Below are 16,092 nucleotides of genomic sequence, written 5' to 3'. Positions count from 1 at the left end.
GAAAGAAAGCACTCAGATAGATAGAGGCAACACAGATCCCCAAGTTTTCTTTTGTTTTTGAAATGTAGGGAGAAGAAGTCTTAGAGTACTAGAGAAGATATCAATGATAATGAAGTAGAAAATGTTAGCTTCTCCAGCAAGGAAACCTGATACAGGGTTCAGGCAGAAAAGGCAAACTGGACACCCTCAGGAGATGGAGGCCTCTGGAGAAGACAGAGGAAAAGGAAAAAGAAGAAAAGAAAAAGAGAGAGAAGGGGACCACAGCGGATATGGAAGTGACCACAGAGTCAGGGGAACTTATCACTGTCCTACAGAGGTGTGACCAGGGTGGTCCAGGAAGTGACCTCCGTGGATGAGGAAGTGACCTCAGATTGTGGGGTCCTTTGCTGACTCCCAGTCAGGTTATTGACAGGGGACTATTGGTTTCAGACAAGTGAAGAGGAAGTGGGGAGGGCCTGTTCTCTTGGGCAGACTGAACAGAAATATTTAGAGTAATAGATGAGGAGAATGGGATAAAAGTTTGTCCTCTGAGCCAGGCACAGGTGGCTCATACCGATAATCCTGGGTATAGAAGCAACAAAGATTTCTACCTCAGAACCCAAGTCAGGCTAGGCCCAAGCACTGATATTCTTGCAACGTCTTGCTGTCCACCATCACCAAATAGCATTTGCATCAATACTTTTGCAACTTATATTTGCCAAGACCTTCCTCATAAATATATGCAGCCAATTCACCAAACCAGCCACCATGGTGAAGTCTGTGCAGAGCAGGACACTATGCTGTGACCTTGGTTTCACTTCTAGTATGAGGAACTAATGGAGAAGACAGGTAGGTAGACATGGACAGAGCTGGCACCAAGCAGCTGTCCAAGTGGGAACAAGAATTCTTGGAGCACTCAGGACATGATGGGAACACAGCAGAGCAAGACCCATCCATACACCCACAGCTACCAGGATCCTCAGTGTGCAGGCCTACTATGTTCCCAGAAAGTCATAGATCATAGAACATCTCTGTCTAACAATGGACTGCCAATATATTGATAGGTGCAGTCTGATGGTCAACAACATGCAAGCACTGAAGAAGTTCAAGATTCAGAGTGCAAATATATACTTGGTTAAGTTAATTGACCTTGAATATTGATCTGTAATGGTAGAATAGAAGGACACTGTTGGTAACACCTGCCGCAGTAAATAAATACATTGAGCTCTTCTTGATTCTTGTGCATGTGCAGTTGGTATAAAAACCTTAATGGGTCATTTAACCAAACTTCTGTGATTCCCTTTTCCCTAGGTTGTGAGGCTGCTCATCCTCATCTTTGATGGTGCTCCAATAACTCTGACTGGGCCTTTGCTAGCCATGGTGCTCTATGATCATTTGACCTTCACATGGCATCTTCTGCTGTCATCCATTCCCATCATCCCTAGTGACCCTTGATTGTTTATGCTTTTTTGTTTTCAACTTTTTGCTTTCACACAAGTTTGTGAACAACTCAACAAGACAGGAATCCATCCCTGGAGTTTCATTATCTACTTTTTTGGATGAAATCATGGTCCTGACAGTGTGGAGAGGAAGATGGTACACATGTTTTCTAACTTCTGTTTTGACCTTGAAGCTGGGCCTCAGATGCAGAGCCAGAGGGCAGAATGGGCTCTGTATTCCTCTAGGACAATGAAGGCCATCCAAGTACCAAGAAGCCACAAAAACTGAAGATCCATTTAGACACCCACCTGACGCTGCAGGCAGAGTCTGCATCCAAAATCACAGCTCCATGTCAAAGCAGCAGCAATGTTCCCTGTGGCTCTGACACTGCTTCTCCTCCAGCATCCTCTCCTGATCACTTTCTCTGAAGATGGCAGACGCATTTGCACAGAGAAATCTGTGGCATGCAGCAGGGGAGATGTGGTCATTGCTGGATTTTACTCCCTCTATTCTTGGGAATTGGTCGTTCAAGGCTTGAATGACCCTACCCTGCAGCAACAGAACATTCAGTAAGTGATTTCTTGGATTTTCTTAAATTTTGAATTTTCTCTTTGGGTTACAGTCAGAGGTGGGGGAAGTTTGGACACAATCATTGATGTGCTCTGCATCTTCTACACTGCTCTCACTACAACAGCTCTACTTCATTTCAGGTGTTCCCAATGAATATTTTTCTTTCTCCCAAGGGTACAGAGTTTTCTGTCTGTCTTCCACTCCGCTCCTCTTTCCAGAGATGTCCCGACTACCCCACCATCACTGTGACTCCTCCACTCATCACTGTTACTCAGGGTCACTGGGGTGACCAAGAGTCCGTACAAGAACACTTAAGTGCAATGTCCCCATCCATAGGGCAAAGGCTAGGGAATCTTCAATTCATTCTGTTCTTTATACTTTTCAAAACAGGACCAATGTTTGGATCTCCTTCAGGGCAATCTTTCTTAGGATAGACAAGCAGTTTATGCTTCTGGGGTTATTTCAGCAAAGCTGTGAGAATGGGGAGCTGCTGGACAGATCAGTAATAAGAGATGCATGACACATTTGATTTTTTCCTCTTAACTAATGTAAATAAGCTTCTGTGCTGCTATCCATGTCTTGGCCTGTCTTCTATGTCATTCCCAGAAACTCTGTTTCCATTCCTTGTTCTCCAACATCTTTCCAGGCTTATTTATTTTTCCCTGCTCATAACTTCCGAAACTAGATTTGAATGTTTTTTTTTCATATATATTGTCAGTAATGGGTCTTGAACTCTGGGCTTGGATGCTGTCCCTGTGCTATTCAGCTTAAGACAAGTGCTCGATTGCTGGCGCCACAGTGCCATTTCCAATTTTCTAGTGGATTATTGGTGATACGAATCTCATGGACTCTTCTGCCCTGGCTGCCTTTAATCACTGATCCTCAGATCTCAGCCTCCTGATTACATAGGATGACATGCATGAGCAAAGGTGCTTCGCTTTTTCATATGTTTTATACACACTTTCATTCAGGCATTTGACCCAGGTGAGCTCACTACTTTCAGATCTATAGAATTCTCTGTAAACTAGGGAAGTCATGGATGAATCTTCTCAGACAAGTTGTGTGGAAACACCCTGTATGGGGTTTGTTCTGGAGAGGAATACTTTATTCCATGAGAGATTTATGAGATATACTGAAGCCAATTTAATGTGGTGAGGAATTGAGAGAGAAAGATGGGGCTTATGTGTAAACCCAGCATTAGAAACGAACGCACATGGGAGGTGGGAGATGTCAGAGCTATCCTCTTCTCTGTCCATTCTCTAAATTGAGCTGTGTGTGTGTGTGTGTGTGTGTGTGTGTGTGTGTGTGTGTGTGTGTGTGTGTGTGTGTGTGTGTGTGTGCATGTTCAGAAACACTCTGGTACTCAAGCATCATCTCAAGTCCTGATGGCTGTTCCCTGGCATTTCTTCTGTCCTGGCTGGTACTCTACCACTTGACCTACAGCTCTGCACCAGTTTCTGTGGAGTTGCTTGCACATAAAATGTGTCACAGACATTCCTGCCCAAAGTAACTACAAAACATAATTCTCCTATATCATCCTCCTTAGTAGTTATAATTGCAGGCCTGAGCCACCAGTTCCCAATTCATATTGAGTACTGCTGACATTCTATATGTCAAGCCTCAGTTACATTGCACACAATGACATCAGCAAAGATCCATGAGAGCTGAGATTCTCTCTACGAGAATTTCGCTAAAATGATTATATTGAATGCTAGGAGAACTCATCTTTCTGAAACAGTCTTGACTCATATTGGCATGTGATACCATCTGGCCTTTCAAATGTCTCCGAATTATACCAGTCTGACTGGTCTGGCTTTGTGCCTGTCTTTCCAGAAATTCCAGGCACACTTCAGTGTTCCTGAGTCTGTAGTGACTTCCACAATGTCACCACTAGAGGGAGCACAGGGACTGTGAGAAGTCAGCTGTGAGGCAATAAACCACTTCAGTACCAGAGAAAACCAAAATCAATTTTGTTGAAAAATACTCTGTGGTTCTAAAAATCTCATGAGAATGCCAATGAGTCATGGGTCCAAATATGCCTTCTCCTGGGTGCACAGGGGGCCCATATGCCTCTTCCACAGTGAATGGCCTTGTGCATGGATTCTGCCTAGCAATAGCAAGATCTGTGTGCTGGAATTGGCATTAGACACAGCTGTGGCCACCAGAACTCTATTACACCTGGAATACCGAACAGCAGGGTCACCAAAACAGATGAAGGTTAATAAAGTTTCCCTCTAAGTAGGGACTCTTCACTTGGGATCCTGGACTCTGATCTAAGAAGAAATCCTAGACAAGTCACAACAGGAAGAAAATGTGGCAGAGCTTTCTTGAGTAAGGAAGCAAACAAACAAGCAGGTAGACAAACAGGAAACAAAAAGGCAAAGACATACTCTAACTGAGAGGAGACACACAGCTCTTGGACTGCCAGGGGTATTCAGATAGTAAAGGCAGGAGGTCTGACTTCAAAAAGGCACAAACATAGGTCTGTCATCTTTGAACTAATCACTCCTGCTGTTACACTTTCTGAGTTTCTGTATGTTTTGGCCATTCTTTCCAGATGATTATCCTTGAGGGAAGGAAGTTGTGCTGTTGTCTATATTTGGCATAGGATGTTCGTATATTTTGGGGGAGCTTTTTGGGGGGAAGGCATTTGCTCTACAGGACAACTGTTAATTCATATGATGAGAAATACATCTGTCAGGAAGCAATGCAACCTGTTGCCTCTCTTTGAAGTAAAGATGGTAGCCCTGTGTTTCTAAATCACATGTTTCTGAGTTGCCTTCTCTAGGACTTAATTTTTTCCTTAATTTATCCAGCTTCTTTTTGTGCTCAATGACTTTGGTCCCTTAATCTTAAGTTATGTAGATGGATGAATAGCTTTCTGTTTGCTGTGAGCTTCCCATACCTCATTTTTTACTAATCTATTCTACTCCATTTTCCCCTAAATGACTTCATTCCCTTAATCTTAAGGGAAGTAGATGGACAAGCTTTAAGTTTGAGTTTTTGAATTCCTGGAATGCATTAACCAGGCCTCATTTTCCTTAGTCTATCCTGTCTCAGTACAGCATCCTCAATCTACTGCAATCAAGCCCAATACAGTGCTGGGTGAGTACTAACATTGACTCAGGTTGAATGTGGTAGAGGTGTGCTCATGAGCCAAGATGCCCACAACCATACACAATTAGTGATAGCTAATATAGAATTCAGATTGTCGGGTGGTAGATAACTTTCTCAGATATTGAGGTGATTACAGAGTCTACCAGAGGTTGACCTGGGTATATGGTCATGGCACAGTTCTAGTGTTATTAGCTAGCCCACACTAAGCTGTGGGACCATACCACCATCTTACTTCCCTGTCTTACCTATTATAATTGGGATGGAAACCCATGCAATGCTACAGCAGCATGGTAAAGTTTGTAAAGGAAGCCACAAGTTGGGCATGGGTAGGTGACGCCTAGAATTCTAGCTACTTAGGAGGCTGAGATCTGAGAACCGGGGTTCAATGCCAGCCCAGGCAGAAAAGTCTGTGAGACTTTTATCTCCAGTAAAACAAAACAAAGCCAGAAGTGGTGCTGTGCCTCAAGTGCTCGGGAGCTAGTCTTAAGCTGAAGATTTTAGGGTCAGATCCCAGGCCTAGAGTTCAAGCCCCACAACCAACAACAACAAAAAAAAGCAATCCACGGGACCATCTTGGTGAAGACCACCAGCTACTCAGGCTATCTAGCATCCCCAAAGCCCAAACTGACATGTGGATACAATAAAGCCACACTCTAGCTTATGCAGATGTAGACCAATGCACACTGGATTCCTAGAGCGAATTCAGTTTCTGCCTGGTGCCATCTTGAGCACTGTCCTTCTAGGGCAGTGGTCCCCGAAATTATTCACTGTGCAACTAGACTGGACTGAGCTAGATGACAAGAGAGTCACATAGCCACAGTGGCTTCACAAGGCTAAGCAAGAAGACAGGTGTCAGCCTACTCCACCCATGGTGGAAACTGATGGAAACATTTGGTTCTACCTCAGCGACCTTCCAAAACCTCCTGAAAGGTTCTAATGGAAGCTGTGGTGCTAGCACCAAACAGTGCCTCTAGTTTATTCTGGATTATTGGTCCAACCATGACATGCCTGACAAAGGGTTCTAAGAAAAACTCTGACCCAATCTTCTGCCCTGCTCACTAGGAGGTTGTATCTCATACCTGCTGTCGTTGACAAGATTGGAGGAGGAAGGTTGTGGCAGTGACTTCCTTCTCTGTCCTAAACCAGTTCCAGAGGCACAATCTAAAGGTCTGGACCCAAGAGTAGAAACTTTAAGCACATCCCCAGCACTGGTCTCAGTGTATGGGGATGCTGCTGAGATTTAACTTTAATTCTCTCCCTCCCTGCAATGTCAGAGGTTTTCTGTCCATAATGAGCTACTAAGGCTGTTAATGGGGAGGAACATGGAGATGGTTTCTTCCCCCTTTTCTCACACATCCTATCCTCTTGTTTGTTTGACTAGAGAAGTATCCTCCATTCCACACTCCTTGACTCTCATCTGTTCTTTGTTGGGTGAGGCAATCTTCATGTTCTAGCTTCCTGGGCTGCCATCTGGCTCTGCTTCTGGGGAATTCCCTTGAATGATGACATTCTTTGATTCAGCTTAGTGTGCCTCTAACACATCAAATGAATTTTGTACTTCTGTGATTTCTTTACTTTCCTCACAAGGCTAGATTCAATTCTTTGCAGAAGAATGCACCATTGGCAAATGTGTGGCAAGCAAGTACAGAGACAAAGCAGCCTGCTTTCCTATTTACTCCTAACACAGCAGGCCCTGCCTCTCTGTTCATACTGGTTGAAATCAGGTGGACAATCTGCTCCCAATTGGAATTGTATTTCTTAAGAATTTTTCCATATACACAGATAATTTAAGGTACTAAATGATTTGGGATGTGAGTTGGGCCTGCTCCTATGTCACAGCAGACAGCAGTGTTTTTCACTTATCCATATGGGGCATAGAGGAAAAGCCAGCTTCCTCATTCCCCCCACTCTCTGTCTCTGTCTCTGTCTCTGTCTCTGTCTCTGTCTCTGTCTCTGTCTCTATCTGTCTGTCTGTCTGTCTATCTGTCTGTCTGTCTGTCTGTCTGTCTCTCTCTCTCTCTCTCTCTCTCTCTCTCTCTCTCTCTCTCTCTCTCTCTCTCTCTCTCTCTCTCTGTCTCTCTGTCTCTCTCTCTCTTTCTCTCTCTCTCTCGGCAATATCAGAAGAATAGTCATCTCATGTATGCTGATCAAGACCTGTTCAGGAACTCTCCCAATTCTAAGAACTTTTCTTAGACTCCAAATTAGAATGCCATCCCCTTGGATCTACACATATTACTGTGTGTAGAAATCAACAGTTGATTCAACAAAGTGATGAGATTAGCAGTTAATCATTTGTAATACTTTTATACCTACCCAAATTTTGTGATTTCTGTGCAGGATCAACTTAAACAAATACCAATTGCTTCTCACCCTGGTGCTGGCTGTGGAGGAGATCAACAAGAATCCCCATCTGCTACCCAACATGACTCTGGGGTTTGAGATCTATACTGTACATTACTCAGGTACTGATCTGTTAGAGGATCCACTCACCTGGCTGTCTGGGAAGAATAAAAACATCCCTAATTACACCTGCAGAAGAGACAGCAAAGCTATAGCGGCACTCACAGGAACCTCAAGCACATTTGTCCCAATAGGGACACTGCTGGACCTCTACAAACTTCCACAGGTGAGGCTGGGAGGGGTGGGCAGATGTGAAGCCATATCCACAGTGACTGTCCTCAACAGGCTGAAGAGGAGGTGGTATCACAAACCCTTCCAAATGCATAATCTCACAGGGAGAAGCCTCCAAAAGTGGGTGGGACATACACATTTTCATTGCTGCAAATAAAAGGAGAGGTGTTAAGAGGGAAGGATGACCCAAAGCTCTGAGCCTTTTCTGTACATGTCTACAAAGAGTTCAGAACATGGGAGATGACTTTGCAAATGGGATAAGCAAACTTGTTCCCACCACTGTAATACCAGTTGTTGAGTCATTCACATCAGGACTGAGATTTGCCTATGACCATCCTCTTCCTGATGTTGTTTCCATTTGTTCCCTGTAGTTCACCTTTGGGGCTTTTGATCCTCTCCTGAGTGACCATGGAAAGTTTGGTACTGTCTATCAGATGGCTGCCAAGGACTCAGGTCTAGCCCTGGCCATGGTCTCCTTGATGCTTCATTTCAGCTGGAATTGGGTGGGACTATTCATCACCGAAGAAAACTATGGTATGTGGTTCCTCTCAGAATTGAGGGAAGAGATGGGCAAGAGTAGAGTCTGCTTTGCCTTTGAGAACATGATGACTTACAATGTCCTTTCAGATTTATCAAATGATCTATCAATGCAGCGCCAGCTACTGGACTTATCAACCAATGTGATTATCATTTATGGGGACAGTAAATTTCTACTTAGTTTTATTCTTAAATTTAGGCACTTTTTAATTACAGGCAAAGTCTGGGTCCTGAACTCACCCTATGATGATGTGACTATTGCTAAAAGACATTTTCTGATTGACTCTTTCCATGCACCTCTTATCTTCTCTCACCATCATAGAAACACTGCTGGGTTCACCAATTTTATTCTGACAGAGACCTTCTCCAAGAACTCAGCAAATAACTCCCTTCCCAGGTCATGGATTCAGTCTGTTTATAGCCTACTGATTAAGTCTGACTGCAGAGACTTGGGGCACTGTTCATACAATGCCACACTGCATTGGTTGCTGAGACACGTTTTTGACATGACCATGTCAGATGAGAGTTATAACATCTACAATGCTGTGTATGCTGTGGCCCATGCCCTCCACCAGATGTTTCTTCATTACATGGAAGAACCAAGAGTGCACAATGGGCAACCCAGGGCATTTCTCTCTCCACAGGTAATGGCTTTGCTTTTGGGTGACCTACTCTAGGCATGCGCAACTTCTATATAAGCTTTCATAGCAGATGCAACTAGGTTATCTGGCACCATTTTGGGAAATACAAGAGAGTCTGTTGTGCTCTCTATAAAGTGACGATAGAGCTGTGAAGACAATGTTCTTGAAGAATGCTGCATCTGTGACAAGGAAGTGTTGTGTCTTCTCTCCTCATCCTCACTATGTGTGAAAAAAGCTGTCCCCTTTTCAATAGCATTTATTCAAATTCTCCTTGTACCTTTTTAAAATAACAGATAAAAGGTGACTAGTTTTTTTTATTGTGAAAATACTGTACAGAGGGGTTACAATTACATGGGCATGATAATGAGTACATTTCTTACCAAGCATTGTATCCTACGCCTTTGTTTCCCCTTCCCATCTCTTCCCATCCTCCTCCCCCCCCCCCGCACTCCCTACCCAATCCTCCCCCCCCCACCAAAGCTGTGAAGTTCGTTTTCGACATAACGACTTCTACATCCCATTATTGCAATAGGTTCACCTGTATCCCTATTTAAACGATTTGTTTTTCCCCTTCCCCTCCACAAATTATACCGACATCAAATACAGGGGATATACTGTGGGGGAGGGACATACAAAGCAACAAAGAAATAAACGTATAAATGTGTTAGAAACAATCACATGAAAGAAAAAAAATATTTGAATACATATCTTAGGGTTCATTTCCCTAACATCACCTTATCTGACTGTTTCTGCTTGTCTCAGACATATACTAGACGTTGCAAATAAGGGAATCCATGGGACCTATGTTTCTTTGGGCCTGGCTTACTTTACTTAATATAATTTTTTCCAAGCCTTTCAATTTCCTAACTAATGGGGCAATGTCATTCTTTCTGATGGAGGCATAGAGTTCCATTTTGAATATATAACACTGTTTCTTGATCCATTTATCTACTGAGGGGCATCTGGGTTGGTTCCACATCTTAGCTATAGTAAATAATGCTGCAATAAACAGAGTCATGCTAGTATCTTTAGTGTGGTCCAGTTTGTAAACATTTGGGTTAATGCCCAAAAGTAGCATTGCTGTGTAATAAGGGAGCTCTATGTGGAATCTTTTGAGGAACCTCCATACTACTTTCCAAAGTGGCTGAACATGTTTACACTCCCACCAACAATGCAGTAAGGTTCCCTTCTGTCTACATCCCCTCCAGCATTGGTTGTTATAAGAGTTCTTGATTTCACCATTCTAACTGGAGTGAGGTGGTATCTCAACATTATTTTGATTTGCATTTCTTTTCGGGATAAGGAGGTTGAGCATTTCTTCATGTGTCTATTGGCCATCCTTCTTTCCTCTTCAGAGAAGTTTCTTTAAGTCTTTAGCCCACTTATTTATTGGGCAGTTGTTTCTTTGAGGATTTGTTGTTGGGGCATTTAATTATTTGAGTTCCAAGTATATTTTGGATATGAGACCCGTGTCTGTTTTATGGCTAGTGAAGATCTTCTCTTAGGGTTACTAGTTCTTGAAAACCTAATATTGCCTAGACACAAGTGGCTCACACCTGTGGCTTACTCATGACTACAACCACCAAAAAGACAGAGGGGGAGCTGTGGCTCAAGGAACAGAATGATTACTTTGAAAAGAACAAAAAAATGTAGAGTGCCTAAGCTGTGAGGTCACACCACAGGGCAGGCATAAACACACAGACACACACACACACACACACACACACACACACACACACACACACACGTGCCCGCGCGCATGCAGTGAACTAAGTCTTGCTTAAGGTAATCTTTCATAGTTGTCAATTATATTCTATGCTTCTACTTAGTATGTTATTTACCAATATTTCAGACTGATTCTCTTATCAGAATAAAAAAACAAGTGATTGGAATGCACTTTAGAGAGTCTGTTGAGGCCTTTCATATGATAATTCATTATTTGGTTGGATGTGGCTGGAGTTTCATTCCCTTGAAATTGAGTTTCTGCATCCTATCCTGGATACTCAGGTTTTAGAACTTGGTAACACTTTATTCTGCTGTAGACCTGCATTTATTACAGTTGGTTGGATTCCTGTGGTGTGTGTGAATCAGGGGATGGTAATGAGGAGTAATCCATTGTTCTGGGGTTCTGTGATAACACTGGGAAGCACTTCACCATACTATAATGTGTCCCTTTTAGCTACATCCCTTTTTGAAGAAGATCCAATTTACCAATCCTGTTGGAGACCAAGTGGTTTTGAATGAGGAAAGCAAATTGGAAGCAGAGTATGACATTAAGAGCTTCTGGAATTTTCCAGAAGGTCTGGGACAAAAGGTGAAAGTTGGCAAGTTTTCTCCATCTAGGCCACATAGTCAACAACTGGTTTTGTTTGAAAATCTGATAGAGTGGCCCATAGGAATCACCAAGGTGGGTAATTTGTACTTTTTTTACTCTCTCGTTTTAAAAAAATGTATTGTTATTAGGAAGTAGTTGTAGAAAGACCTTACAATTTCTTAACTCAGGTTTTGATCACAATGCTTGTATGCAATGTTACCATATCCTTATTTCTCCCCTGGGTCAGTCGTTTCTAACCATAATGGCATGATCTATGTATAAATGAGCAATAAGCTTATCCTGTTTTAAAGTTAGTTCAATGAAACTATAGCTCAGTGGTGTACATTTCAAAACTTTCTGTTTCTGGAAGTTTCTTACTAACAGATTCATGGAGAGAACAGGGGAACATATCATGACCAATATGTTGTTCTATGTTTGCATAGTGAATATCATAAAATTAAATGACACCTGTGAATCATCATTCCAGCACTGTGACAAAATATCTGAGGGAATCAAATGAGAAGGCAGAAGGGATTGCTTTGCTTCTGCCTGGAGCTTTCAGACCATGGTTGGATAGATTGTTGCTTCTTAGTCTAGTGAGACAGGATGTAATGAAAGGAGCATCTGCCAGTAAAATTCACCCACTTCATGACAGCTAGGAAGCCAAGAGAGATGTGAATGGCCCTGGGTACAGTAGCACCTCCACAGCAATTAACCATGCTTTAGAGTGTGGGTTTAAAATTTCCCTGAGTGATTTTCCTCTCATACTCTTATTCATCTGTAAACAGATCACTTGAATTCAAGAATAGGATGCAGGATTAACTCCCATTTCCTAATTTCCTAGAATTAACATCCAACACTTCAAGGCTCCATGATTTCCCAATAGTATGAGTGCTGGGTGTTGAGGCCCCACATATTCTTCAGCTCATGTCAGATGAAAATATAAGAAGGTTCAGTAAATTCATTTGCTGTGTGCATATAATGATTATGTGTTTTGATGATCATTTCCCCTAAATCACTGGAGTGTCTCAGATGTCAGGTGAAAGGATAAAATGTCACTAACTTTCATCTGAATATTCTCAGACTCCTCAGTCTGTGTGCAGTGAGAGCTGTGGTTCTGGATTCAGGAAGTCCAATCTGGAGGGAAATGCTACCTGTTGCTTTGATTGCACTCCTTGCCCAGAGAATGAGATTTCTAATGTGACAGGTGAGTGTGTTAGTTTGAGAAATTCCCCATCTCTTCTTCCTACCATTCAGTCCATGCAAGCCAGTGGAGTGATCTACAATAACATGGCAGGAACACACATGCACCTTCACGCAGAGTTCCAGGGCAATGTTAACCATACTTCTCCTTAGAAGAAACACCCACTGCCCCTCCATTACATCTCTGATTGTATTTTCTAATCTAGTACAGAATTCATCATGAGAATACCCATGTTCCCCTCTCCTCAATCGCATTTTTTATATAAAAAGAAAATGTTTACCCATGGTTTCCATTATTTGTAATACCTACTGTTTGTCTAGGACAAGCAGAAAAGGTCAAAAGCTAGGTACTATGACCATACAAGTTGATGTTAAGCGAAATGAACTCCAAGATAGGGGCACAAATGTGTTTTTCTTTCTTTTTTAATGTATTTATAATGACCATGTGATTTTTTTCTTTCTTTGGTATGTTTCATCCTCATGGTATAACCCCTGTTTTCAATTTGGTGCCCTGCATCTTGTATATATATTTTCCTTATTTGGGGTCGGCAAGGAAAAAACAAACTGCTTAAATAGGGATACAGGTTGCCCCATTTTAACCAGGAGATGTACAAGACACTATATTGAAAAAGAACTTTACAACTTTAGCATTGTTGCGGGAGGATTGGGGATGTGGACAAGGAAGGGATGGTTAGGCAAAAACAAAGCAGGAGGCAACAATCCTAGATGGGAAATGTACACTTTACCGTACTCATGGAACTGTAACTACTGTGTACAGTATTTTTAAAATTAAAAATATAAAAAAAAAACAAAAAATGGGGAACAATGCTTGAGAGGAAAATACTCATTACCTTAATCATGTAACTGTAACCACTTTGTACAGTATCTAAACAATAAAACACATATTTAATAAACAAGGGAGAAATTGAGAAAATAAAAGCTAAAGACTGAAAAAAAGGAAATTATCAAGAACCAGTTGATGATCTTTGAAATGATATGCAAGTCATCATGGAATTGTGAACATAACACAGTCTTTCATTTCTGAGTGCCTATTGCTGCTCATTTCTAATTAAATTTTATTTTCTATTTAGCATGCACTAATAATACAAGGGGCTTTGTTATGATCGCTCCATGTCTGACACTGGCACTAGGCTGACTAATAGTTCTTCAAATATAAAAGATTCAGAAGTAGTTTATCATCTCCATTTCATTTCTCTTCTCCCTCCTCCAGCTGATCTTTCCCAGACCTTATATTATCAGTGGAGGAGCACAGTTCTTGACACAGAGCAAATGCTCAAGAAGTTTGTGTTTGGGGTAATGAGGAGATTGAGGTTTGGATTAGACCCTCTTGTACAAAGTGAAGTGGTTGGGCTGAGTCTCTATTCTCCATTATGTCTTGAATGAGAAGCAGAGAGCCAGAGTGGTATGACCTTTCAAGAAAGCAGCACATAATGTTGGTAATCATATATTACACCTGTAATCCAAGCGATTTAGGCAGTTGAGATTTGAGGATGGAACTTTGATGTAATGATGTACAGGAAACTCAGTAAGATTCTTTCTCACCATTAAGCAATCAAAAAGCTGTAATTGGAGCTGTGGCTCAAGTGGTAGAGTGGTAGTTTTTAGTATGAATACCCTGGAATACGTCCCATGGCCAGAGTTCAAGGACTGGAGGAAAGACAGACAGATGGAAGGAAGGAAGGAGCTAGAGAAGGAAGGAGGGAGGGAGTGAGGGAGAGAGAAAAGGAAGGAAAGAAGGAAGGAAGGAAGGAAGGAAGGAAGGAAGGAAGGAAGGAAGAAAGGAAGAAAGAAAGAAAAGATAAACATAAAAACGGAAGGGGAGGAGGGAAAGAAGAATAAATGTGATAAAGATATTTGATGTGAAAGCATTTTGATATAGAGTTACTCTATTGGTATTGAACTCAATACAGGTCAACTGGTGAATCAGGGGAAATGAGATAGCTACTTGAATGAAGGGGGTTGAGAGGAAAGACAAATACTGAACACAAACTAATAGTGATTCTCACACCTCACCAGACATGGAGCAGTGTGTCAGGTGTGCAGATCATCAGTTTGCCAACATCCAGAGAAATCACTGCCTCATGAAAACTGAGGGCTTCCTGGCTTATGAAGACCCCTTGGGTATGGCTCTGGCTTGCACAGCTCTTTGCTGCTCTGCACTCACAGCTGCTGTTCTTGGGGTGCTTATCAAGCACCAAGACACCCCTATTGTCAAGGCCAATAACTGGGCCCTCAGCTACATCCTGCTCATCTCCCTCATCTGCTGCTTCCTCTGCACCTTGCTCTTCCTTGGCCGTCCCCACACAGCCACCTGCATCCTGCAACACACCATATTCGCAGTGGTCTTCACTGTGGCTGTCTCGACAGTCCTGGCTAAGACCATCACTGTGGTTCTGGCCTTCACGCTCACTGCTCCAGGGAGAAGCATGAGGCAGTGGCTGCTCTTCTGGGTTCCTAACCTCCTAATCCCCATCTGCACTCTCATCCAGGTGACCCTCTGTGGCCTCTGGCTGCGAATCTCTCCTCCCTTTGTGGACAAAGATGAACACTCTGTACATGGCTACATCATCATCCTGTGCAACATGGGCTCTCTCACTGCCTTCTACTGTGTCCTGGGATACCTTGGCTCTCTGGCCCTGGCCAGCTTCACTGTGGCTTTTCTGGCCAGAAACCTGCCTGACACCTTCAATGAGGCCAAGTTCCTGACCTTCAGCATGCTGGTGTTCTGCAGTGTGTGGGTCACCTTCCTGCCTGTCTACCACAGCACCAAGGGGAAGGCCGTGGTGGCCGTGGAGGTCTTCTCCATTTTGGCCTCCAGTGCAGGTCTCCTAGTCTGCATCTTTGCCCCCAAGTGCTACATCATCCTGATAACACCTGAGAGAAATTCTTTCTCCAGGTTCAGGGAGAGATCAGGTTCTGGAAGAAACAAACATTAAGATAAACATAGATGTTGCCTAGAATGTTTAGAGTCTCGGAGAGCAATCGGTATCACATCTTAGGTTAATGTGAGGACTTCTTTGAACAAAGAAGTTACTCTAATTCATTCCTCTGGTTATGTTAGAGACATAGCACATTCCCAACAAGACCTCCTAAATTTGCATTCTAACTTGGATATTTTATGATTCCTCCACACTAATCTTTCCTTTATACTACTCATACTTCCTAATGAGTACATTATCTACTGTGCTTATTCCTTTCTCTTTCCTGTATCAAGTACTCTTCCTACATATCCTATATCACTGCTTGAATATCACTATATTAGTATAGGAAGTTACTAGTATAGGTAGTTACGTTGTTGAACATTTCCATGCTTTCATTATGGTAACTCAAATCCATTCTCTGACCTAGCTGAATACTTCTGTTCACATATTTTCTATTTTGCTACATTACTGACTGTATTTTACTGGAAAATCTCTCATTCTTTCTTTTCTTTCTTTAACAATTTTAGAGCACCATGTTAATCTGTTGCAGTTTCCAACAGGAATTTATGAATGTATTTTTTAGGGAAGAAATGCGAGTGCACCAAAATAACTACAGTTGTCCAAATGAGCAGCTACAGCAATAGTTTGCTTATTGGTCATTATTTCTTATTGAAATCCAAAAATACAGAGTACACAATTGTCCAAGCAGAGTCTTGTC

The 16,092-nt window shown here is 42.3% G+C and overlaps 1 protein-coding gene across 1 annotated transcript; it reads left to right on the top strand.

Moving 5' to 3' along the window:
* Window positions 1-1,785: 1,785 nt before the first annotated feature.
* Window positions 1,786-15,389, top strand: LOC138813639 (vomeronasal type-2 receptor 116-like). Its single transcript, XM_070002038.1, has 6 exons — window positions 1,786-1,988; window positions 7,444-7,732; window positions 8,109-8,918; window positions 11,095-11,322; window positions 12,313-12,436; window positions 14,470-15,389. The coding sequence occupies exons 1-6, from the start codon at window positions 1,786-1,788 to the stop codon at window positions 15,387-15,389; spliced, it is 2,574 nt and encodes an 857-aa protein (XP_069858139.1).
* The last annotated feature ends 703 nt before the right edge of the window (window positions 15,390-16,092 follow it).

This window comes from Dipodomys merriami, unplaced genomic scaffold (assembly GCF_024711535.1).
Source record: "Dipodomys merriami isolate MVZ:Mamm:240054 unplaced genomic scaffold, mDipMer1.0.p SCAF_6, whole genome shotgun sequence".
NCBI classification, from domain to species: Eukaryota; Metazoa; Chordata; class Mammalia; order Rodentia; family Heteromyidae; genus Dipodomys; species Dipodomys merriami.
The sequence above is the reverse complement of the archived record's forward strand: the minus strand, read 5'-3'. Positions and strand labels throughout refer to the sequence as shown.